Here is a 27127-nt window from a genome sequence, read left to right as displayed (position 1 = left end):
AAAGATTTTTCTCCTGGTCGCCTTTTTTTTCCGATTAACAAGTTCTGCGTAAATGTAAAGTCACCAAGCACCGTAGCATTTTTTTTTTTTTTAATTTACCGTTTTATTGCAGAAGTTAATCAACTCAACCATATGTCCATCTATGTTTCTTTTTCTCCTCTGATCTCAAAAGATGTTAGTTGAGATAAGTGGATTCTGGATCAGAAAATAATTAAATAATGAAACCAGTATAGCTCAAGGCGTTTTAAAATTTTTTATAGTAGCAATTTTTAATGCTTTAAACTTTTTAATAGTTTATGTTGTCTTACCTAAACTAATTTACTGAGATATAAAAAATTGAGTGGAAAAATAAAGAATCTACAAAAGATTGACGTCAGCCTAGAAGTTTCTCTTTTTGTTAACCTGAAAAAGCTTATTTAAAATTTGTTGATGATTATTCGCATAGGAAAAAATTAATTTAAATATAATAATATAACTTTTTTATTTTTATTTTCTTTCTTTAGAATTTCCTTCCTAATTTAGTCCGCTTCTAATCTTTTTAAACATCCTGTTTTGTCAAAAGAGCTTATTAGAATGATCTAGATTTTATTGTTCAAATGGCATTAACACAATAAGTTAGAAAAGTTCAACTGCATTTGTAAAATGCAGTTTTTTTACCAGTAATTCGTTTAATCAACAGTTATGTTCTACTATTACAGATTTAAAATGAATTTAGGGGCAAAATAGTTAGCGCATACACAGAATTTTTATATGCCAGTCAAATTTTTACCAGTATTTTAAAAGAGTAATTTCTTTTTAGTTGTATATATTATTTTAACAATTGATATTTTTACAATCACTTTTACCCATCGCTATAATTACAGAAATGTTTTTTTTTTATATCATAATAAAAAGACTTTTTTCTTCAAAATCAAAATGGATCTTCAAGTTAAAATTTTCTCCATTTAAATTTTACATAGCATAAAATGAAAACAAGCAGCATGCATAAAATACAATTTTTGCTAAGAGGTTTCCTTCAATATTCACGATAATGAGTACACTCTTAGTGTTTTTAATCGCACAGTAATTTAACCGCAAGTTAAAAAAAATATGGCAACCGTCTACAATTCTTACCTCAAATTTACAAACTTAAGCTCAGCATTGTTATGCTAAAGAATTTTATAGAGAACTGCGAAGTTTTTTTTCTTCAGAATTATTAAAANAAAAAAGTCCACAAAATAATTTTAGATTACCGTAAAGTGAAGTTGATCAAAATATCTGAGACTCTAAAGATATCAAAGGAAAGTGTTAAACATATCGTGAATGAATATTGAAATTGAAATTACATATTTGCTGACTTGTGTGCTCAATATAGGCTTATAAGTCATTGTCAAGTAGAAAATACAGATAGAACAATTCAGAGAAAGACATCACAAAGAATACATCCAGGGTTACGGCGGGATTCGAACCCGCTATCTCCACGCTTAGAATAAATATTTGGGTATGAGAAAGCTCTTGGCAAAGTGAGTGCCGCGCGAGCTCACAGTTGACCAAAAACAACAACGAATTGATGATTCTGAGCTGTGTTTGAGGCTGTTTAATCGTAATAAATCTGAATTTATGTGTCGATATATGACAATGGGTGAAACATGGCTCCATAATTTCACACTGGAGTTCAATCGACAGTCAGCGAGTGAACTGCACGAGAGGAACCAACTCCAAAGCTTGGAAAGATGCAAAAGTCAGCAGTCAAAGTTTCGGCATCAGTATTTTGGAATGCTCATGGTTTAATATTCATTGACTATCTTGAAAAAGGAACAACCATCAACATCGACTATTACATAGTGTTATTGGAACGTTTGAACTAGGAAATCACAGAAAAACGGCCCCATTTGAAGAAGACGAAAGTGCTGTTTCATCAAGACAATGCACCATGTCACAAGTTAATGAAAACGATGGCAAAACTCTATAAATTGGTCTTCGAATTGCTTCCGCATCCACGGTATTTTCCAGATTTGGTCCCCAGCGACTTTTTTCTGTTCTCAGACGTCAAGAGAATGCTCGCTGGAACGAAGTTCGCGCCCATAAAGAAGTAGTCACCAAAACTAAGCCCTATTTTGAGGCTAAAGACAAATCGTACTATAAAAATGGTATCGAAAAATTATATGACCGCTATAATCGTTGTATCGCCCTTGAAGGAAACTATATTGAATAATAAAATGAAATTTTATCATAAAATTTTTTTCTCTATGTTACCCTACGAACTTTTCAGCCCACCTGTTATATGGTAACCGTCTATGATGAAAAATTCTTATCTCAAATTTACGAACTTAAGCTCAGCATTGTCATGCTAAAGAATTTTATAGAGAACTGCGAAGTTTTTTTTCTTCAGAATTATTAAAAAATTAAGTTACGGAACGGCGTTCATTCTGCCGCTAGAAAAGTACTAAAAGTACCACATAGGCTCATACATTCTTTGGCCCTACTACACTCCTGCTGAAAATACTTTTGCTCAAATGATCGGATTTTCTTTTCGCGTACAAAGACTCAATCTCAATAGCTCCAGGGATTAACTTTATGCATGCTAGTTAATTTGTGCAGACGGTATTTTCAGTTAGGAAATCAGAGACAAAAACGTACTGTCTCTGAATAAACATACCTTCCTTTTCGTAAGACTCGGATTTAGGCTCGGATTCCGTAAGACTCGGATTTAGAGACATAGCCACTATATTAGAAATATTGTCCCAATAGTTTGATCAGGAGAACGATCAAGCATATCTCGCGAAATTTTTTAAGCGGAGTGAAAATTTTTTGCCACTATTACAAAATTAATTCCACGCAATCCAAAAACAATGCCTCGCAAAAATTACTTTTTAATAATTATATTAATTTTTTTAAAATTTTATTTAAAATCAGTAGAAAAAATTTTAATAGTAAGTTATACAAATTTTTACATCATTTTAAAGAATGTAATTTTATAGAGAAAAATGCAAAATTTCAACGAAATCGGCCGAATAGTTCGTGTGAAATCAAATTTTAAATATACGATTTTTAAAAAAAAAATTTGATAAATCAGAAACTATTTGACCGATTGCTGTAGAAATTTGTACACCTCACAATTCAAAATTTTTTCTATTATTATTAAATAAAAAAATAAGTAGTCATTAAAAATTATTTTTTGCTTGGGATTATCTTCAAATAAATTAATTTTATAATATTTCAATTTGCTTAAAAGACACGAGATATGGTTGAAGACGCAAAAAGTAAAATTAAAATGCAGGGGCACAGATTTTCGATCGCTCTTCTGATCGAACTATTAGGGCCATATTTCTGACATTGCGGCTGCATCAGCCGTAATGGCTCAGGTGATAGACGGTTCGGCTCCCTATGAGGTGAACCGGGTTCGAATCCCAGCGATGACAGGTCGAAACGAATTTCGCACCCGGCTCCCGCCAACCGCAGTGCTGGCTTAAAATATCTTCTGTGGTAGACGGATAATGTGTTTAGAGTCCCCTTGCAGTCAAATTAACCCTAGGAGGTTTTCGTGGTTTTCTTCGCCATGTAACGCAAATACGGGTTTAGTTCTATCAAAAATTCCTCAGCGAAAACCAAGTTTCTCCTAATCATGTAGTTCCCTTGTCTTCTAGATTTGGTTCAAAATTAAGAGGGTGTGGAGTTGAACATCGGTAGTCGTAAACACAAAATTGGGTCTGCAGTTCAACGACGGTTATAAAATAAATTTAAATATTGCTGCTACCCCCATCGGATTCAGAAATCTGTATATTTCGAGAAAAAGGTACATTTATTCAAAGAAAGTGGGTTTTCGCATGCACTTTCGTACGTTCTCTGCATAAATGAATCAGTATATTTAAGGTAAGTCCCTCGATCTACTAAAATTGAGTCTTTGCCCGGTCATTGGGAAAATCCGATCATTCTATCAAAAGTTATTCAAAATGGTTTCTTTTCCGCACACTTTATAATTGGTTTATTAGTTTAGTTCGATCGAGGATTAGCTATGTTATGGTGGATGTGGGAGTATTGCCCGGATCCATTCCATTGGATCACCTCTGCAGGAACTTTAACTGAATCACCCCAATTAATATTGCAGATAATAACAATTACACAAAATTGATTAACAAACGCTGATAGCAACAACACTTTACACCTATTAGAACGGTAATACGTATAAACCTCGAAAATAATTGGTTGCGTTCTTGATATATTTTCACTATTGTTCATACATATGAGAAAACGATTCCGAAAACATCTCTTTAAACTCAAAAATTGTATTATTTTTCTTATTTTAGTTTTGATACATACACTCATTCCAGAACTTTGAAAATAATACTGTTGATGTTTTCGACATATTTTTACTTAGGTCCAATTAAGTTGGTTATTATAATAAGAAAATGATCCTGAGCTAGCACTTTCTTTAAAAATTATTTGCTCAAAAAATTTTATTATTTCCGCATTTTTTAAAATTTATATAAAATCTTTTTATTTTGGAAGTATTATTAATGTTTCATTGCTTTTCAAGGTGCATCGAGTATAAAGGATGATTTTCAATGTATTTCATATAAAATAAGTGCAAAAAAAGTTAACTTTCTTTTTAAAAAGTAAAAGAATTACAGCTATAACAGTTTACATAAAAAGTTAGACACCAAAAATAAGCAAAACGAAATTTTAAAGACATGCTCAGCTTTTGGTTTAACCACTGACTACAGAAAACTCACAGTCAGCTTTTGGGTTAAGACTACAGAAAGGATCCAGTGCGTCAGCAGACTGTGTGTCCTCTGATAAAGTGCTATTTTTGCTAACATACATGTCTTTCAAATTTCGTTTTGTTTATTTTTGGTGTCTAACTTTCTATGTAAATTGTTTACATAAGACAAATTTGGTTTTAGCTACTTTTATTTATTTTAAAGTTTTATTCTAAAATTTTTATCCTAAAACTTGTTTAAATCAATTTCATACTTTGATTCGATTAGCTATAACTATATGTCATTTAAATTTTCTCTCTAAACAGGCTGTCACTATCAATGGTCATCGTATTATCTATGGCGACGTCACTGCACCCAAGGGAGGGCTCATTCATGTCATTGATGGTACTCTATGTCCAGTTGCTGACCAAGACATTATTAGCACCCTGCGGACATGCAATAAGTACGACGGCTTCCTTACTTTAGCCGACGTCACTAAGTTACTGGACACAATGCGAGATGGTAAGAAAATAAATACATTATGCTATATGAAATCAGATTTTTTTTTTTTTTACTGCAATGACAAATTAATTAAGAGGTATAATTTAAGGGCTTGCTGTAACAAAGAGTTCAAGTATAGTGATCATAGGACCAATATTCACGAATCTTGGCCGAATAAGTGCTAGAGGGGCCATTATCAGCCAATATTTTGTCTAGATAAGTTCTATTTAGACTTGTTCGATTCTCCCAAAATTTTATAGCTTCTTTATTGAGCCTTATATTGATTGATTCGATTAAGACTATGTTTTTTAGCGGCTATTTATCGTAAGTAAGACATTTAAAATTGCCCGAGCCTATGTAGGTACTCTGGGGCAAAATCTAGACACCAGTTCTTTATGTTTTTGTTGAGCCATTTTTAACGTTCACTGGAACGAAGATATAATTATAACTAATAAACACCCATTAAAAAAATATTTTTTTTTGAAATCATAAAACGCTATTTATTTTTTTAAAAAAACAAATTACCATTTGGAAAAATTCCTTCATAGAAAAAGTAGTTTAAATTTTGGTGCTAAGTTCTAGTTTTAAAAGATGATACCAACCTTAGTTGTTTGAAATGTTGAAAACAAATATGTAAAGATGATCGTATATTGATTAAGTATGAATATACAGTGTGCCAAAAAAAGGACCACTCTGAATAACCTACAATCTAATGATCGGATCTTCACGTTTTAGAATGGGTGGGACTTCAAATACGCTAATTATTTGCAGCAAACTATATGTTAAATTACGAAATCAGGCACAAAAATGCACTTTCTCTGAATAAACATACCTTTTTTTCCGACTGTTTCTGTCCCAGCAATCTGGGAAATATAGCCCTATAGTTTGGTCAGGAGAGCTATCCAAAGTTTGGACCTCTTAATGTTAATTTTACTTTTTGCGTACTTCGCCCTATCTCGAGAACTTTTTAAGCGAATTGAAAACTTTTTGCACAGAATTATAAAATTCGTATATCCGAAGATAATTCCCTGCAAAAAACAAACCTTAGTAAATATTTATTATTTTATTTAATAATAGTCGAACAAATTTTGAATTATAAGGTATAAAAATTTTTACATCATTTTAAAGTAAGTAATTTTACATGTTAAAATGCAAAATTTAAGTAAAAGCGGTTGAATAGTTCCTGAGATATCGAATTTTAAATAAACAACTTTTATAAAATTCGATATCTATGAAATGAAATAATAAAGTATAATAAATAATTACTAACATATGCTTTTTTAATTCTCTTAAAAAGTTTTCGAGATACGGCGAAATACGCAAAAAGTAAAATTAAAATTCGTTTTTGTGTGTGATTTTGTAACTTAAAATATCGTCTGCACTAATTAATTATCATATTTGAGGTCACCCCCTCAAACGATTAAGTCCCAGAACGTGAAGATTCGGTCATTAGATCAAAAGTTATTCAAAGTGGTCCGTTTTTCTTTTAGCGAACTGTATATTCAGAAATCAGCCATTAATTTTAATGATATCAGGATATGTTTTAACCTGAAGTATTCAATGAGTGCTGTTCCTCATAATTTATTACGAAAAAGTATTAAAAATATTTAAAATAGATTTATAAGTTAAAAATGTTACTATAGAAATGATAGTAATTTTTTTATTTATTTCAGATGGTCCATACACTGTCTTTTTACCCAGCAATGAAGCTTTGACAAAAATTCCTTCGGATGAATTAAATGTTCTTAAAGAAAACGTCACTCTGTTAAGAGGTATGTGGTTAAAGCTTGAATAAATACATTCAAGGAAAGAAAAAAAAATTGAAAAGCAAATAATTTTTAGTGCCATTTATTTCTTAATGGGAACCTTACACAACTGATTTGCTTATTCAGAGTAATTGCGCAAGAATGGTGTTAAAACCGAGCCCATGTTTTAATAATAAAATAATTTTTTTTTTATTTATTGATTTATTAGGTTCGCAATATTTTTTTTAATTTTATTTTATAACCTGAGTTAAACAGCCTACACAAATCTGATTTTACTGCTACCAATGTTCAACTCCGTAGCATTGTAATTTTGCACTCAACCCAGAAGACAAGGGAACTCCTGGATCAAGTATTAAGAGACGATGCTTTTTGACAGAATTAACCCATATTTGCGTTACATGGAGAGGAAAACCACATATGGTTTTTCCGACAGCAGAGGACTCTATCCCATGATGCGTGTCTACCACAGGGGTTATTTTACGTCAGGACTGTGGTCGGTGTAGACTGTAGAGTTCGGATTGATCAGCCATCGCTTGTATTCGAGCATAGGTCACCTGACCGGGAGGCGATCACCTCAACCCCTGAGCCATCTCGACTAAGTGTGCAATATAGAGTAATTATATGGAATTGAGTATGGGATAAACGGCCTTTTCAGGAAATTTTCACATAAGTGTGACTGAATTTGGTTGATGAAATGCTCAGAGTTTCATCAAACATAAGTTGATAAAGCCTTATTGGGATAAACATTTGACTTCAAAAAAGAAAATTATTAAGGAGTTAAATTGTATGATTTGATATACATAGGCTTATTTGTATATTTAAGGCAGTAGTAAAAGTACAATAAGTGAAATAAAATATGGAACATAAAATATTATTGTCATACTTCTATCAATGAGTAATTAATGGTCGTCGTGGCTCAGGGATTAGAACGTTTGCCCTCCAATGAGGTGATTCGGATTTGAACTCCAGCGGTGGCTGGTTGATACGAATTCCATATCTGGCTTAACCAGACTATAGTGCCGACATAAAATATCCTCAGTGTTAGACGAATCATGGGTTAGAGTCCCCTTGCCGTCAGACTAACCATGGAAGGTTTTCGTAGTTTTTCTCTCCATGCAACACAAATGCGAGTTAGTTCCATCTAAAAGTTCTCTAAGAAGGCAAATTTCTCTCAATACTTAATCCAGTATTTAACTTATTTTCTGGGTTAGGTTCAAAATTATAAGGTTACAGAGTTGAACATTGATAGTCGTAACCTCAGAATAGGGTCAGCTGTACAAATAATTAAATTAAGAAAAACATATAATTAAGTAAAATAGTCTTGTCGTAACTTATTAAGAGGCAACAATTCACAAGAAGTTTATTTATTACTTCGAAAGATTTTTAATAAAGAATATTTACAGTAGGGAGACCAGAACGTAATGTCGTTTCTGCACGTTTTGATATTCCTTTTTCATTTATCAGCACGTTGTGTTTTTTAAAAGTCATTCCGACAGTTGAGGGAATTTAGCTTTTACTCGTAAATAATTTACTCTTATTTATTTTCGTAGTTTATATTGAGATGACAATTTAAATACCAGAAAAGGTACATATCCGGCATTTCATATCTTTAAAGTTTCAAAAAGGTACATTATAAAAATTATGGTGTAATATTTTTTCGACTATGATGTAGAAAAAGAACCCCCCCCCTCCATAAAATTGTGTAAAGGAACACTTCTTTTCAAGTTTAACACCAAATCAAGCTTTCATATACAATTTAAGGGGTGTAATTTAAATCTAATCACCTAAAGTGGAAAAAACTTACACCAATCTCACATGCATTCACACCATACTTGAATTATTTTTTCTGAAAACACCGATGTTGGTGTGAGTTTGTTGTTGTCCTCCACGTAGAAATACATTTAAAGAAACAAGAGTTAACTGGTAAAATATGTATGTTTTTAGTTGGGTAATAAGGATAATTATATTTGAATTTTTAAACCTTCGCCAACTGTATCAAATTATTTTATGGTGTATAACTTCTACTCTTTGGTTATGCTAAGTCTAATTTGAATTTTGTCTTAATATTCTCTCTGTGCTCTAAAAAAAAATTTTTTTTTTCTCACTGTAATTATAAATTGCAGTGTAGGGCTGCCACAGTAAAAAACGAACCAAAATAGTTGCTTTTAGTAGCCTCAAGCATGAAAATAGTTGCCTGAACAGGAACAAAAATCTATCGAAAATTATAGCTTAATTGAAAAATACTATGACTAGGATTGGGTGATGTCAGAAATTTTAAATTGTGATACATCGTCAGTTAGACATCGCGTTAAAGTGATGTATCGCGATTTAGCATATGTTCAAAAATTACCTATGGGAAATCTTTNCAGCCATCGCTTGTATTCGAGCATAGGTCACCTGACCGGGAGGCGATCACCTCAACCCCTGAGCCATCTCGACTAAGTGTGCAATATAGAGTAATTATATGGAATTGAGTATGGGATAAATGGCCTTCTCAGGAAATTTTCACATAAGTGTGATTGAATTTTGTTGATGAAATGCTCAGAGCTTCATCAAGCATAAGCTGATAAAGGCTTATTGGGATAAACATTTGACTTCAAAAAAGAAAATCATTAAGGAGTTAAATTGTATGATTTGATATGCATAGGCTTATTTGTATATTTAAGGCAGTAGTAAAAGTACAATAAGTGAAATAAAGTATGGAACATAAAATATTATTGTCATACTTCTATCAATGAGTAATTAATGGTCATGGTGGATCAGGGGTTAGAGCGTTTGCCCTCCAATGAGGTGATTCGGATTTGAACTCCAGCGGTGGCTGATTGATACGAACTCTATTCCTGGCTTAACCAAACTACAGTGTTGACATAAAATATCCTCAGTGTTAGACGAATCATGGATTAGACTCCTCCTACCGTCAGACTAACCATGGAAGGTTTTCGTAGTTTTTCTCTTCATGCAACACAAATGCGAGTTAGTTCCATCTAAAAGTTCTCTAAGAAGGCAAATTTCTCTCAATACTTGATCCAGTATTTAACTTATCTTCTGGGTTAGGTTCAAAATTATAAGGTTACAGAGTTGAACATTGATAGTCGTAACCTCAGAATAGGGTCAGCTGTTCAAATAATTAAATTAAGAAAAATAGTCTTGTCGTAACTTATTAAGAGGCAACAATTCACAAGAAGTTTATTTATTACTTCGAAAGACTTTTAATAAAAAATACTTACAGTAGGGAGATCAGAACGTAATGTTGTTTCTGCATGTTTTGATATTCCTTTTTCATTTATCAGCACGTTGTGGTTTTTAAAAGTCATTCCAAAGACAATTAAATTTAACTTTTACTCGTTAATAATTTACTCTTATTTATTTATTTTTGTAGTTTATATTGAAATGACAATTTAAATACCAGAAAAGGTACATATCCGGCACTTCATATCTTTAAAGTTTCAAAAAGGTACATTATAAAAATTAAGGTGCAATATTTTTTCGACTATGATGTTGAACCCTCCTCCCCCCATAAAATTGTGTGAAGGAACACTTCTTTTCAAGTTTAACACCAAATCAAGCTTTCATATACAACTTAAGGGGTGTAATTTAAATCTAATCACCTTAAGTGGGAAAAACTTACAGCAATCTCACATGCATTCACATCATACTTGAATTATTTCTTCTGAAAACACCGATGTTGGTGTTAGCAAGTTGTTTACAATCCAGTAGGAGTTGGCGTGAGTTTGTTATCTTCCACGCAGACATATATTTAAAGAAACAAAAGTTTACTGTTAAAATATGTATGTTTTTAGTTGGGTTATAAGGATAATTATATTTGAATTTTTAAATCTTCGCCAACTGTATCAAATTATTTTATGGTGTATAATTTCTATACGCTTTGGTTATGCTAAGTCTAATTTGAATTTTGTCTTAATATTTGCTCGGTGCTCTAAAAATAATTTACTTTTTTCTCACTGTAATTATAAATTGCAGTGTTATTGAATACTCATTATTGCTACAATTTTTAGTTTGAAATTCAATTCATCAGTCATAGGTATATTTGTATAAAAGGCAGTAAATAACCGTACGCTTTATATCTTAAATTGTGATTGCATGGCTGCCTTGTATTTTACATGTATCGAAAGACACTTCCATATAGAGTAAATATCCATCATCAGTTTAGTTGTGAAAATAAAATAATATTTAGAATTTTCCTTTCTCTTCTCCACCCCTTCCGACATTTGAGGGAGGTATGAAAAACCTTACAACAGTTGGAATGATTTTAAGCGAGCTAATTGGTTTTCTTTTTTGAAGCGAGATGAAATTGGGTCTATGTCCAAAACATCCAATTAGCAAGCTCAAATTTTCTCTTCAGTTTGAGTAGTTGTAAGATTTGTTTAAATGTGGTGGAGATAGGAAGGAATTGTTATGGCCAAACTCTGTTATGCAAGAACTGTTCAAATTGAGATCATAGATAAAATAAGGTTTAAAATAGTATTTGGTAGAACAATTTGCATCTAATATATATTCTTTTTGAACAGAATTTTTAGATTATCATGTTGTACAAGGTGCCTTCTTTAGCGGTGATTTGAAAGATGGTCAATACCTTACAACACTTCATCAGAGGCAACCTATCAGAGTGGGTGTTCGAGTAGATGGTTGTTACAGTGAGTTCTCATTCCTTTTAACACTAGATTGTCCAAGGAAGTCATTTTGACTTTTTAATTTCATTTAAAAAAACAATGATGTATACACATTTTCTTAGAATTTTGTAATTTTTTTATTGCTAATATTTACTAATAACTTGTTATATAACTGTGAATATAAAAAAAAATTAATTTTAAACAAATTTCTTTACACATTAGTTATTCCTTCACAATCCAGTCACTTGGACTGCTTTTGGGCAATATAGGTATATACTAAGTCTAGTTTTTTTTAGTGGAAGTCTTGAGATTATAAAATTTTAGGTTTATAATAGTTTCAATTTTATAAATCATTCCCTAATTACAACTATTTGTTCGAAACTTGCAGTTTACCATGGCTGTCAATATAAAAAAATCAATCCAGTTTATTTTCATGAAATATAAATTTAACGATAACTATTGAGCAATTACCAAAATATTTTATAACTTAGGAAAAAGAGCATTGTCTAGGTAAAAAAATTAATGACCTCAAAACACAATTTTCACGGCATTATGCTTTCAATAAATTTTTTTAAATAGAAATTTCAGTTTATATAAATATAACTCAGTGCGATTTACAATCATGTGATGTCAGCTTAAAATAAATTCTTTTAAAAAAGCTATACAATTATTTACATTAAATAGCAAATTGTTCACAAACACAATGCTTGAATACGCCATTTGGAGAGAAGATCGGTGGTTCCATGGTTTGACCCTATCCTAGCCTTAGTTGGATAGGAATTTACAATGATATTTTTTTAAATTTCCACAATGCTTTCTTTTGAAACTATGTTCAATGTACACTGGTTATCATAAATTAAGGAAAATTCACAAAAATCGCGATAACTCAAGAAATTACACATGGAATTTTATGAAACTTACCCACAATATACAACACATAGTAAGGTATTAAACAACATAAAAAGAAATTATCAGACATTAATAGTAGTATAGAAATTAGCACATGTATAAAATAAACAAATTGGAAGTATCGGTTTGCANTTAAACTCAATTAGGAATTAATTAGGCTGGCCTTCTCCATGACTATAAATAAGTCACAAGGTCAGACTTTTGAGAAAATCAGTTTAGTATTGACTAAACAAGCTTTAGTCATGGACAACTTTATTGATGCCTGTCAAGAGTTAAGTCATTTGACAGCCTTTCAGTAATTGCTCCAAGATGCCAAATCTATAATTGTGTTTTCAAAGAAATTCTGAATGCTTAGTATTAATTTCTTAGAGCTTTGCGGAAAAAAATGTTTTTTGGAAAAAAATTTAATTGAAACTTCTATTGGCAGTAGGCAAGGGGAACTGCCAAAATCATAACTCCCCGATTAGAAATGCAGCACGTCGACCTCCACGTGGTATTTCTCGGGTAATGCTAACAGTCATGCATTTTAATTTATTGTACGTAAAACATCCTTATTTTGTTCTAAAATGTTATGTACTTTATGACAAATGTTAATTAATATAGAAATTGATTTCAATAATGCTGATTACCAAAAAATATTTCATTTGGCGATAAAAAAAAATTTTGTGTTCTTGAATATGAAAGACTTTTTGAGGGTTATTATCTCACAAGGAAAAGTTAGGGTTTTAAATTTATGTTTTTAAGTAATAAATTTTTTTTCTAAAACTTTCAGAATTTCTAGCATTAACTAATTTATTATACACATTTAGTTTAATTTAGGGGAGTAACTGCAATATTTGATAATTTATTTTGCTAATATGTTTCTCATTTAGCTAATGTTTTGATTTTTTCACCATGTACAATCTAAATAGCTAATATACTTTTTTAAAAGCCACTTAAAACATTGATAGAATTCTTCTACATAAGTACAATACTATGTCTTTGATGATAAAATACTATGTCTTTGATGATAATATACTATGTCTTTGTGGTAGAACATTGTGTTCATTGGCGAGCGAGCGCAGCGAGCCATGGTTCAGGGCATGAACCACATAGGATTGCGTAGCAATTCTCGGAGGTTGGCGAGCGTTAGCGAGCAGGGGGCGGAGCCTCCTAGTTTTTTAAAATTTCCACGATGATTTCTTTTGAAACTATGTTCAATGTAGTTTTCAGTTCCATATAGTTTCTTAACTAAAAAATTTTCAATTTATTTGAAAATAAAGACAGAAACTAACATACTTCTTTCTGCTATGACTCTTCACAAGCTAATGGTGTAAATAATTTGTTGTATAATTTATTTTAAATTTATATAAATTTCTAAAATCTAAATACATTTAAGAGCCTGTTTGAGTATTTATACTTAACAGTATATGATTATAAACATTAATATGCTATTTGTAATTGTGAACTCAATGTGATTTACAGTAGTCTATATATTCAGTATGCTATTTGCTATATTTAGTAGTGTTGATAAAATTTGTTTATATTTCAAAAACTAAAATAGGGTTTACCATACTGATTTACATAAAGTATTGAAGGTCTTTTAATTTCATAAATTTTTTTATCAAATTAGATTTTAATTGTTTTTTCTTTAATTTTGATTTAAAAATGATATATTAAATAACTTGGAAATTAATAATATTACATAAACTAGATTGCAGTTATAAACTGGTTAATAAATTAATGACTTTAACACTAAAAAAAAAAAGTATTTTTTTTTTTAAGAAATATATTTATTAGATTTTTAAATTTATAATTCTGAATCGTAATAGATATTTTTAATGCATTTCAGTAATATCAAAACTTAAGTTAAAATCTTTAATTTGAAGTTGTATTTACAAACGAGGTAAAATTTATCAAAATTACTGCCTGCAATTTCGATAAAGACCTCGTTCTTGAAATTTATAAAGCCAATCCAAATTTGTAAAGAAGTAATACCATTATTGTGAAGTTGAAGCTTATTGTTTTACTTTTAGGGCGACTTGTAGATGCTAACAACTCACCCGTTTTCAAGGCAGACATTCCAACAAAGAATGGTGTAGTCCATGTTATAGATTGGATCTTGAGACCGGCTGACTTGAACTGGTGCGAGGGTGTAATATTTCCTTGAAAACTCTTTCACACATCTCATGAACTGCAATTCATCATCTTATCCATTTGCATTGAAGCAGCCCACCAGTATTTTGCACTTATTCATGTTAATTAACACTCGCCATATGATTTTAGTGTAAATATGGTGGTTATTAAATATTTATTCATGAGAGAAGAAATGAGAGATTGAACTCAAGCAGTGCTTAAGTACAAGGATTTCTTAATTTTCCTCAGAGAGTACAATTAGAAGATTAGATTATTACTGTTTATAGTGGTTATGTCATTTGCGCATCATTCTGAGAATGAAGTGTAAAGTTTTATATTGTGATTTTGCATGTTATGTATGAACTGTGGGAAATAAAATGATGCATGTTGTATAATGCTTGGATATTGCTAAAAGGATAACACTATTTAAACCAGAGGTCCCCAATTGGTGTTCCGCAAAACCCAAGTGTTCCTTGAAAGGTCACAGGTGTTCCGAAAGTTAGGACTTTTTATTTACCATGATTTTACAAAACATCCTAATCAATTAAGAAGCCTTGCAATAAAATTTATATATAATTACCCTTTCATCAATTATAATTTGAACTGATAACTATTGTCAATGTTTACTTTTGTCCTATTTTTATTTAAATTAAAACCATAATTCAGTTTATGTATACAATAAAATCTAGTTGAGAACTAGAATGATACTAATCTAGGCCTGTAAATTCCAACTGCCTGACATAAAACCTAATTTTAAGACCAGTAAATTCAATTGATAAAATTAGTCTTACGATTGAAAGTTTTCCTTCATAAAATGTTTTTGAAATAATGAATAAAAGTGCAATCATTCATTATTTTCAAAATAATAATTACAATCGTTTTCTACAAGTATCAGGATCACGTTAAAAGAAGGTCAAACATTTAGGGATCTGTGGCTGAAAAAAAAATGGAAACTGCTTATTTAAACCAGATGTTGAAATAGTGCAACCATAAGCCAAAATAAAATTGTAATGTGTTCGTAGGGCATTGTTTTGTTATAAATTTGCATAGACATTTAAAAACATTAAATTTTTAAGTGCATTATAAATACAAAAATTTTTTAAATTAATTTTCATTTGAATCCTTCATTTGACTAGAATCATCTACAATCCTTTCATTTGACTGGATATATAAATTATTATATTCATAAGAAAAGCAAATAAAAAAATTGGATACAACATACTTTCAATATCATAAACAATTTTGAAAATGAAGTCAACACACTATGATAAGGGAGTTTTTTAATATAATCTGACAATGGCAGTTTATTGTAAACCTATTCTTTTCTATTTAAATCCTAAATATTTTTGTCTTACTTTTAAAAATAAATTATAATTGCTGCATTTAGACTTATTGCTAACCGTCAATACACATATATTTATAAGTGCTTATTATGTCTCATGACTACTTTTTAGAATATATTTTTCTTCATTTAATCAATATATTTAGTCCTGAACTTATTACCTTGAAAACTCGCTATCTTAAATTTTTTTAGCAAGCCTTCAATTTTTAAATATTGCAAGTATACTGTTCATATTTAGTACATAAGAGAGGTCATTCAACTTTATAGATATTAGCTATTTTGTACTGATTGAATTTCTCTTGCTCTAAAAATAACAATACGATCCTTTCTTTTTTTTTTGATTGTCATAACTTTATAATCAATAGAATATGTACTTAGGAATTACAGAAAATTTTATTGACTTCAGTGACTATAATCTCAATGATACATTAAATATTTTTAAGACTTTTTGGCCACAATAAAAAAATAAATGAATAAATAAGAGAAGAAGCTTAAGTACTTTTAACATTAGTTAATTACATTCAATTAGAAAACACATAAAAAAGCAATACAATTCTAGAAAAGGAATTTATTATCAAATATATAAATATTAAAATCAATATGAATGAGGGATATATATAATGAACGAGGTAATATAAAAGCATTCTGAATATAAAAAAAAAAACGAATTCCGAATAAATAAATTCTTAAAATCAAATGTCATCCATTTGTAGACCATCAGTATTCTGAAAGAAAAAAATAAATGAAGTTTAGATAATCACTAATAAAAATTATAGAATAAATTCATAAAAGTAAAATTTTCATTGGTGCTCCAGAACTATTCAAATGATTATTTTTGTTCCTATTTAAAAAGGTGTAAAAAATATTTATTAATCACTTTCTTGACTGAACTAAAGTGATTATATTTTTTCTAGATTTAGGATACCTATATTTTGCATGAATCCAAAACAGTATAAAAGATGTTTATTTAAACGAATTATTAATTATTCTTTATTTGTTACAAGTCGTAATTTAAAACATCACCCCACACTAATTATTCAAATCAGCATAAGGCCCTTAGAATGGGATAATCTGATAATTATATTAAAAGCTATTAGATGCTTGATCTTTTGGGTTCTTGTTTACAGCATTTCTAATTATTTTTTCTTTCAACTATATAAAGAACACTTTAAGAATGTAAGCTGTAAAGCACACCAAATTAAAAGGAGTAAAGATGAAGAAAAAAAAGTAGTATTACATATAAATTATATTTCTTAAGAAAAATAAGATGTTTTTCAATTCAAAAATTACTGGATTTAGAATAAATTTAAAAAATAATTATTATAAATATATAAACTCACTCCAATTTTTTTTATTAGGAGATGAAGCAGTTTCCGTATTGAAAAGCTTTTTTCGGCCTCTGGTCATACGAGGACTTGGCATACTAGTTACTGTATTGGCTGAAAGATAAAATTTATAAATATTAAAATTTTTTTTATAGACATATCAAGTATATTTTTTAAGAAAGTCAATAAAAATAAAAAATCTTAAGTAACAGCATAAAAAGGAAGAGTAATGCAGTAAATAATTTTTTTGAAAGTTTGATATATGTTTTAAAGTTTCATTCTTTATTGGGTTCTTGCTGTTGATCATTAAAGAGGAACAGCCACTGTAAATTTTTTTAAATAATTAAAAAAAATGGTACTATTCACAATCAAAATCATACCAGAAGTTAAAATAATTATTCGATAGATCTTGATTCATAGGCATTTTTTGTTAAGTATGCCATATTGTCAAAACCATTTTTTTTTTTTGAAGAAAAGTCCTTGTGAAATAGAAGCATAAATAGTCAAAGTATAACATAAAATTTTATTCCTTCCATAAATTGGATGCAATCAGGAAGACTTTCAATTGGCAAATGCAATTTTTTATACAATTCTGCTTACATATTAATTGAAAGCTCTTATTTGGATTTTATGCAATTATGAAATCGAACCTTGAGAAGGGGAATAAATCACACTTTACTTTTGATTTAAAAATGCATGTTTAAAATTACTTGGTAGAGATGAAATAAAAAAATTAAAACATACAATTAAGAAAAAACATAGAAAATATATGAATATAAATGTGAAATTTTTTTTTTCTGGTCAAAACTATAATTTCTTTAATTTATTGTGAATTATATTAAGTTTAGTTCAATATATAGAAGGCTCATTAAGTTTGAAAATAGACCAAAATGAGAAAAAAATCTTGAAAGAGTAAAATAAAAAGGACTAAATAACATAAAATTTTTGGGACAAAATTTCAATCACTAAATCATGTTTATGACCTTTAGTGTTAAGACATTAGAAATTTAAAAAAAAAAAAAAAAAAGTTTTAATAATATGTAAAATAAATGGTACAGGATCTAATTGGAATAAAAGATATAATTGGACACAAAAACGTTGTTAGTACTGGATCGAAACATTTGCAATAAAATTCTGAGAAATCATTGATGTCAAAATTCTTGGCAAGGAACATTACAAATTACTGATTTTTCAAAACTTTTCCAAGTAGATGATAAACTTCTGCTGACTGTACATATTTTTTTTTGAAAAAAATCTCAATTTGATTTAACGAAGGACGTGTAAGCAATTTGTTGACATAGTACAGGGCTGTCCAACTGGCGGCCCGCCAACTTCTTATTCAGGCTGATCGGCCTCAGTTTTCCTATTGAAATGTAAGCAAATTGTTTTATAATTCATACTTCAACTATTAATTGTTATTGCATAAGAGGTTAATGTTCCACTTTTTCAAAATGCGGCCCGCCTGGTGATCAGTGACCGGAATTCTGGCCCGTGGGCTCGTTGCAGTAGGACAGCCCAGACATAGTGAAAAGATTAACATGATTTAATGAAACATCAAAGGGGAAAAAAAAAACTACCAATTAAAATTTCATCATGCTTAAGTACTTACTTAATTTAGTGTTTGACTTACCAACTCTCTGAATTGTTGAACCAACAAAAGCAGCAACTTTTTGAGCAGGGCTCATGTTGCCATTTTGAGCCTGGAAGAAACAAATTGCGTTAAAATTTTAAGAAAAATTATTACTTTAAAAGTGCTTTGAATTAGTTATACAGTTGCAATCATCATAATTAACACTTACACTGCAATGTATTCCGCATATGCCTGTATGCAATAGCAGGGGTCTGTCCACATTGAATTTGCTACCGTTTAGCGGTACCTTCACAAATTCAATTTTAGGGAGAATGGTAGTTTCACAAAGTACTTTTTTTTTTAAATTTTATTTTTGTATCCTTAAGAAACGATAAATCTATATTTTTACTATGTTTTTGTGTTGATTTTTGTTATATCATTTTTAATTTTTCACATATTATGTCTAAATTTTCACAAAATAGGTACCTCTCAGAAAAACCTAGACAGACCCCTGAATAGGTATGGATGTCATATTGTGATGTTAACGAGGAAATAGATTTTTTGTAAAGAGAAAGAAACAAGATTTCAAAAAGAATAAAAAAAACACGAAGTTGTTAAAGAATGATCATTTTGTAAAAACATACTCCATTTTTATTAACCTCATTTAAAATAATTATTAAAAAAAATAATTGTTATAGATAATATATTTGCTTACTCTGGACTTAATTGGATACTTCTTGCTATCTGGAATTTTAAGACTGAATTCCAGAGTTGTTGTATGATTTTTTTAGAGTTCTGGTTAAAAAATACAATTTATCAAAAAATTAATTTTTTGAAAATTAAAAGTTATCGTAGCCTTATGGGAACCCTAAAACCAGAAGAGGTTTTCAAATCATGAATGTAAAATACCAATACAAAAATACTTACTTTTTTATCTTTTAGCATTTGTCTGGATGGAATTTTACGAAGTTTAGATGTTTCCTTCTAAAAGAAAGTACAAAGTCTTAAGAAATCAGAGAATATTTTACATTGATCATTTAGAAAACTTTTTATTTAATCAGTAAATTAGTTCTAGTTATAAAGTAGTTTCTGAATAAAGATTAAAACAGTGAAACTGCAAATAAAATATTTTATATAAAGATGGGAAAAAAAAAACAGTAAAGAAAGACATAGTTGGAAAGTTATGTTTAATGCATCATTTTTAGTAGTATGATACATTTGGATTGACCGAAAGGTTTGTTCAGATGGGCTAAATATAGCCTATTGCATTACTTTACTGATGCAGAAATTTACAACTTGATTCTAAGAATTAAAATATAATAAATATAAAAACTAACTTGAGATTTCTTGGCTGGGACGAATTCCTCATCTGATTTCTGAAAAACACATACATGATAAATATAATTATCAATATAAAAGAATATAATACAACTGTTGAATAATAAAAAGGTAACTGAAGCATATTGCTGTAGTAAAAAAGATGAAAAAATTAAAGTAAAAAAAGTATTACTTATGTTATTACTATTAATTACTAAACTAAGACCTGCAAGTTTGACATGAGAGAAAAGTTTGAAATTCACTAAAAATTTAAAAATTTTGAGGAAACATAATTTTTTTTTTCATTTTATAATCTGATTACTAACTATTATCACTTTTATTTGTTATAACAGTTTAGGCTATATATGTACTATACAAACATTTTTTACATTTATTATTATTATAAATTTAGACTATTGCGTTACAAAAATACTTTTTAAAATAAAAAAGTACAAGAGAAAGTAAATATAAAAAAAATTTACCCTTTTTCGAGACACAGTTCTTGGCTTCTCATCAATGTCCTACAATAATTAAATCATTTTAGAAATTAAAACAGACAAAATACAGGTATTCAATAATTACAAATATTACATACATCTTTAGAAATATTACATACATCCTCATATTCTGTTACAACTGAGGTCGCCTGTCTAGTTCTGAGAGCGCGTCTTGTCTAAAAAAAGAGAAATAAAAAACAAATTTAAAACAAAGTGATTTTTTTAGATATTTTAATTAAGTATTAATTAAAATATACACACCTTTCTTACTTCCTGACCTTCCTAAATATTAGAAGAAAAAAAAGGTATAATTACTATATAAAGTTACAAGGAAAAACTATAAAAAATTGTAAAGATCTTTACAAATTTAAATTTCACATTTTTTAAAACATCTGTTTTACTCATGCTTTTATTTAAAACTTCAGTATTAAAATAATGATAATTTTCATCTTTTCTTAAGTATTTAACACAAAAATTCACATTACTAAACTAAAGTAATACTAATACTGGATGTGCTCATTCATTCAACTGAAGTACTGAAGATGTATTTAGTACAAATTAAGGTCCTAAATTGACAGTGAAAGAGACAGTTAGGCAAGCTGGGCGGGACAGGCACAGAACATAAAAAGAGTATATCAATGTTCATCTAAATCATTATTGTAATGATGGCAATCATTCAAAAGACAAAATTAAAATGCTCTCACATAAAACTCAACAAAAAATAAGTACCTTTTAAGCATTTATAAAATATTTTTAAGCACTGTGTACATTAAAAAATGCAAAATAATTTTCAAAGACCATGTTAAAATAACTAGTATCTGACAAAGAACTCTTCGATTACATTAGCCATTATAAAATGATCAAGAGATTTTTCGGTTTGATATTAGAGGGTGGAAAATGATGTCTGAAATTGACAATATCTTGCAAAATGCACACGAGGGTGCAATAATCTCACCAAACCCAGCTTGGTATATATGCACATACGGACTCCCAAGTATTTCCTCAAACATGTAAAATGATTGGAGCGTTCATACGCTATGGACTGACGGTACGCCAAAATAGATTGTGGTTGAATGAATTGTGAAAACATTGAATAGAACAATGTGAAAATCACACTTTTGCACAATACATGGCAAAAATAGTCATGGTAAAGAAAAAAAAAAAGTATTTTTGAGAAGGGAAAATTAATAACTTTTTAAAAACACCCAAAGAAAAAAACACTTTTAAGGGCTTTTAAATAACGAAAATAAGCACCCTAAAGCACTTTTTAAAAGCACTATGCACCATGTACATGCAGTTTAGCACACAGATAAAAAATTGTATCTTGTCTTACAAATAATTTAAAGAAACCCCATTACTAAACTTTTGGATAATCAGTTGCTTGCGACCAAGTACTTTAATTCGCATTCATTGTTTATCTAAAGAAATTCATTAACTAGATTAAGTAGATATTAATTTCATTCAAGAGATCTCTCACAATAATCAAACCTACAGATGGTGATCTATTTTCAAGAATACCAACTCTAAATATAGGTAAGAACTGATAAAATTGATCAATTAATTTCATGCTTAAAAGTTTAATGTTTTTCTACCTAAGAAAAATAGTACAAATTTATAATTGATAATTAAAACACCTATAACAAACTTCAATTAAAAAAAGAAATGTATATTAAATAGAAAGACAAAATAATAATGACAAAAAACTAAAAGAAAATGCTACTAAATAAGTAACTATAGAACATTTAACAGTTTAAATGCATAACAGATATTAGAAGTGATTTTTTTGTGTGTGATGATTGGTATTGTAATGCTTATATGTTAAGAAGTAAGAGAGAAGTTCCCTGAAAATTCTAGGTTTCTCCTAATATTATCAGATACAATAATATGGAACCTTTAGACAAAGAAATGGAAAAATTGCACTAAAGAAAGAATAAGTTTAAATATAATAAATATTAACGATAAGAGTTCCTAAAAGTAAGAGAAATAGTTTTATGTGCAGGGTCACGTCACTCAAAAATAATACGAACCAATAAGGTTTATTAAATAGATTTTTCCATGTTCAGAATGTGTTATTATTTTTATAAAATTAATGTTATGGACTTTTTCATAGTCTATACAACAGCTTTAATAATTATTTATTTAGAAATTGCAATTATTGTCTTCTTTATGACATACCGTATATTTCTGAATACAAACAATTGAAAATTAAAGTGAGAAAGTCTGATTTATAATAGAATGCCATATCTTGGAAAACTACCAGGAGGATATTGCCAACAGCATTTGTAAATTTCGCAGAACATAAATACAAAACATTAAATAGTTTAAAATAGAAAGTCCAAATGTAATTATTGAAAAGAAACACATAAAAATGTGTATTTGAATGAAACATTATTATCACTCTCATGGCATTTCAATCAGGGTTGCTACTCAAATAGGAAAACAAAATTCCCAGACTTTTATTTATTGTACAACTGTTACTTGATCTATGGCTACTACAAGTGAATGGGAACATTCTTATTTCCAAGTGTAGTATGCTTCGTGCACGGATGGGATTATTATTATTATTATTTTTTTTAGATAAATACAGTATTTCCTTATTTTTTCAGTAAACTTAATTGATAAATACAAAGGTTTAATTTCCATAACATAAAAACCATTCAAATATAGCACAATACCTCAGAGGTAGTTGAAGAGTTTCTCTTCAATTTCACATCCTAAAAAAAGAAAGAAATAAGGTATTGATCATTAGAAATAACTAAATAATAAAAAATACCCAACATAAATATGAAAAATCAATAGATATAAAACTAAAGTTTTTCTTCGTTTCATAGAAGAAAGTTATACAGATATTTTTTAAGACTACAAAAAAGACCATAGTAAATATATAATTGTAAAATTGATAATGAATATTTTTATTAATATAGTAAATGAATAACCATTAAATATTATAATAAACTATTTCTAAATTAGCACTTAATTTGTAAGCTTAAGGAAAATGATTGAGGTTGATTTGAAAGTGAAAATACAGAAGTAAAACACGATAGTAAACTAATTTAATGCATTTTCACTCATTTGTGCTTAATTTGCAAATTCAATAAAAAAGGTACACATTTTTTAAACTCTATAACCTTCTTTGGAAAAAATAATTTGGCTCTTGAATACAAACAATGAATTATCTTTTCGTGTGGCCTTTTTATAATTATCAATAATTCTTTACTTTGCTACCGCTAGAGATGACCTTAAATTGGTGCTGGGTTTACACATTAAAAAAAATATTGATTTTTTTTGAGACAGCAAATTTATTATACTCTCAAAGTAAAAAAAAAAAAAATAGTTTTTTCTAATCTTTTTTGCTTAAATAAATTTAAACCATGGCAATTAAACACAAAAACATGAAAATCTGATTTATTTACCTGGCTGGATCTAGGTACTCTTGAAAAATTGGATTTAGAACGTGGCAGGATATTAAAACAATTAAGAGAAAGAAAAATAAATTTCTTTTACACCTAACATTAATTAACTGTAACCTAACTTTAATTTTACAAGCGATATAGTTTTGAGTAAATTTAAAATGTGTACATATAAGCATTTTAAAGTATATTTAAGACCAGTAATTTTTGGGTAGTATGCTGCATTATTTATTTAAGTCTTTGTAGTGGAAACACCAGGAAATGATAAACAATGTAATTTACTCAAATGATTCATGCAATAGATCGAGATATTTTTTGGTTCAATTTCAAAGGGGGGAAACGAAGTCGGAAATTGAGAATATCTTGCAAAATGCAGCAGAATTGCACATGAGAGTGCTAGAATTTCACCGAACTCAGCTCAGTAGACACACACGGAAGTATTTCATTAAACATGTAAAATGATTGGCGCTTTCATATGCGATGGACCAACAGTAAGCCGAAATGGATTGTGGTTGAATGAATTGTGAAAACGTCGAATAGAACAATGTGAAAATCAAGCTTTTGCGCATTACGTGCTGATATTCATGATTATATTCGAAAAGGGAAAAACCAAGCACTTTTTCAAAACACCCAATGAAAAAAGCCCACTTGCACCATGAAATGTTGTTATTAAGCTACCTTTTAAAAAAAAAAAATTTCAGCAATAAAATCACATATTTAGTTAATTCACAAAAAAGGGAAATAATAACAAACATTACCTTGAATGATTCAGATTTATCTGAATTTTCTTTGTCATCACATTCAATTTTCATCTAAAAGAAAATAATTTTAATATTAAATATAGCATTTAAATAACACTTTTCTTTCAGTAGGTGGTTTGATGTCACCTTATGCTGTTCATTCTCAAATTTATATTTCGGAAAACTTTCAATTTCATCTAATTTATTAAAATATCTTTTATGCTCTACCAATTTGTAATTTTTAGATTTAAATATTTTTTTTTTTTTAATCTTCATAACATTACATTAAAGCTGCAATAGTTTTAGAAATAAAACTTCATGACTAAGCTCTGTAAAAAATATTGTAATGAATATAATGAAAAATTACTGTTCTTAAAATAAAATTGTGGATTATAGAAAAAAAAAAAAGTAATTGATTTTCTAAATTATCCATCGATAAGTATGATGAAGCTTGATAAGCAGAACTATAATTTAATATATAGATTTATGCATTAGTAAGAATCAGATGATACATTATGAGTATATGTGTTTGTTGCTTAGAAGTAATTTTTTCTGAAATACGACATGGTGAAATTATAAAAGCTTGTCATATTTAACTTTAACAATTACAAGTGACATTTTCTGAAAAAAATTACTGCAATTTTTGAAATATATCAATGTAGGATCAGATTTCAAATATTTTTATTTCAAAATAGTTTAAAAAATACAGCTAGAACAAACAGGAGTATATTTGAGGTAATTTTTACACTAAAATGTCTCTTTAAATATAGAGATGCTATTCAACTAAGCTTACTTTTATCTAGTGGTTAAATGAAATACAGTAGGGAACCGATTATCCGGAACGATCGGGACCATTGCTATTCCGGATAACTGATTTTTCCGGTTTTCTGAATCGCTACAAAAAGCCGTTTGTTTATTGTTAAACCCAACAAAAAAAAATGTTTTTTTGGAAATAATCTTAAAAAGAAGAATAAACGATGAAGGAATACACTAATAATTATTTCCAAAATGATGGTAAGGTAAACATCTTTCAAAAAAGAAAAAAAAATCCTAAAATCTTATGAGGAAAAAAAATTTTTTTTTTTTAAAATGGCTCAAAAATTTATCGAATTTCGTTCCGGTTTTTTGGTTTTCCGGATAACGGGTTCTGTACTGTACTAGAGAAATGGTTGAAAACTTTTATACACTTAACGCCATAAATTTAAGTATCAAGTAAAGGTGACTAAATTTTAGAAAATAAATGCATTAAAAGATGTCACAAACATTAAAAAATAATAAAAATAAAGAAATAATAATAAAAAACTTTATTTTATCAAATTTCCCTGATTTTTTTGTAACTGGTAGCATAAATTTCATTATTAGTTTTCTTAGTTATACCTCATTTTTATAAATAAATTACATCACAAAACACTGTAAATTTATTTGAGCTAAATAAAAAATTAAAAATATTACAAGATTAAAATTTTTTTTCTTAGAAAAATATTGGATTTTTAGATATTTTAATGTGACTCTTTCTTGTTCTGTAATCCGCAATGAGCTTCTAGGTAAAATTGCCAAGGGAAAAACTGTCTTTTCGATACAAAAAAACCCAACAGCTTAAAAATAAACTTCAAAACAAAAAAACAAAGGTACGTAAAAAAATAAGATTCAATTTGATTGATGGTCAATGATTTTAAATGGCAAAAAGATACTTCAAAACTACAATAATATAGCACACTCACTTTAGTAGCTGCAGTTTTCTTTTTAGGTTTTTCCTGAAAAGTTAAAATAAAAAAATTATACAATTAGTTAAAAAATAATAATTCACAGAAACACAAAAATAAATTCTTAATAGCCATTTGTTATACCAATTGAAGAAATTAACTTATTAAATTAAAAGTTTTCAGGAAAATAAAATAATGAATCTAAGTTCGACATTGCAGGCTAAAAAAAGAAAAAAATATCGAAATTCCATTTATTAATATTTAACAAAGGTAACTTACGCGTGCAAGATAACACAAGTGAAATGATATGCTTATCACGGAATTTTAAATTCCCATTTGTTAGACGGCCTAAATGATCAAATAATGATGATCGATAATTTAAGAAAGCAGTTCCCAAATGGTGTTATATGGAACTCCAGGGTTCCATGTGACAGTCAAAGGAGTTCCAAAATTTTACTTATGCATTTATAAAAAAATTACATAATTATTAATTATAATGTTAAGTTCGTTTGGAAAGAAACATATATAGATGTTCTTTTTAGCTTTTATATTAGTGAAATTTATAATTCAGCTTATTTTCTTTTCTTTTACTACATACAAAAAAAAAAAAAAAAAATAAATA

The 27127-nt window shown here is 28.7% G+C and overlaps 2 protein-coding genes across 2 annotated transcripts in view; one reads left to right on the top strand and one right to left on the bottom strand.

Moving 5' to 3' along the window:
• LOC107444096 (uncharacterized) overlaps positions 1–14996 on the top strand; it is a 42837-nt gene extending 27841 nt beyond the window's left edge. Inside the window, exons 5-8 of the mRNA XM_043052321.2 lie at positions 5006–5201; positions 6854–6952; positions 11476–11601; positions 14502–14996. Coding sequence (XP_042908255.1) covers positions 5006–5201; positions 6854–6952; positions 11476–11601; positions 14502–14635 — 555 coding nt within the window. The 3' untranslated portion in view covers positions 14636–14996. The remainder of the gene's footprint in view (positions 1–5005; positions 5202–6853; positions 6953–11475; positions 11602–14501) is intronic.
• Positions 14997–16496: 1500 nt separating this feature from the next.
• The window catches only part of LOC107444097 (kinesin-like protein KIF20B), a gene marked incomplete in the record, with an annotated part of 73617 nt that continues 62986 nt past the window's right edge, over positions 16497–27127 (bottom strand). Inside the window, 11 exon segments of the mRNA XM_071180623.1 lie at positions 16497–16668; positions 17284–17382; positions 18899–18968; positions 19766–19822; positions 20176–20214; positions 20638–20676; positions 20751–20828; positions 20914–20934; positions 23328–23366; positions 24821–24874; positions 26524–26556. Coding sequence (XP_071036724.1) covers positions 16661–16668; positions 17284–17382; positions 18899–18968; positions 19766–19822; positions 20176–20214; positions 20638–20676; positions 20751–20828; positions 20914–20934; positions 23328–23366; positions 24821–24874; positions 26524–26556 — 537 coding nt within the window.

This window comes from Parasteatoda tepidariorum, chromosome 5, assembly GCF_043381705.1.
Source record: "Parasteatoda tepidariorum isolate YZ-2023 chromosome 5, CAS_Ptep_4.0, whole genome shotgun sequence".
In the NCBI taxonomy this organism is placed as follows: Eukaryota; Metazoa; Arthropoda; class Arachnida; order Araneae; family Theridiidae; genus Parasteatoda; species Parasteatoda tepidariorum.
The sequence above is the reverse complement of the archived record's forward strand: the minus strand, read 5'-3'. Positions and strand labels throughout refer to the sequence as shown.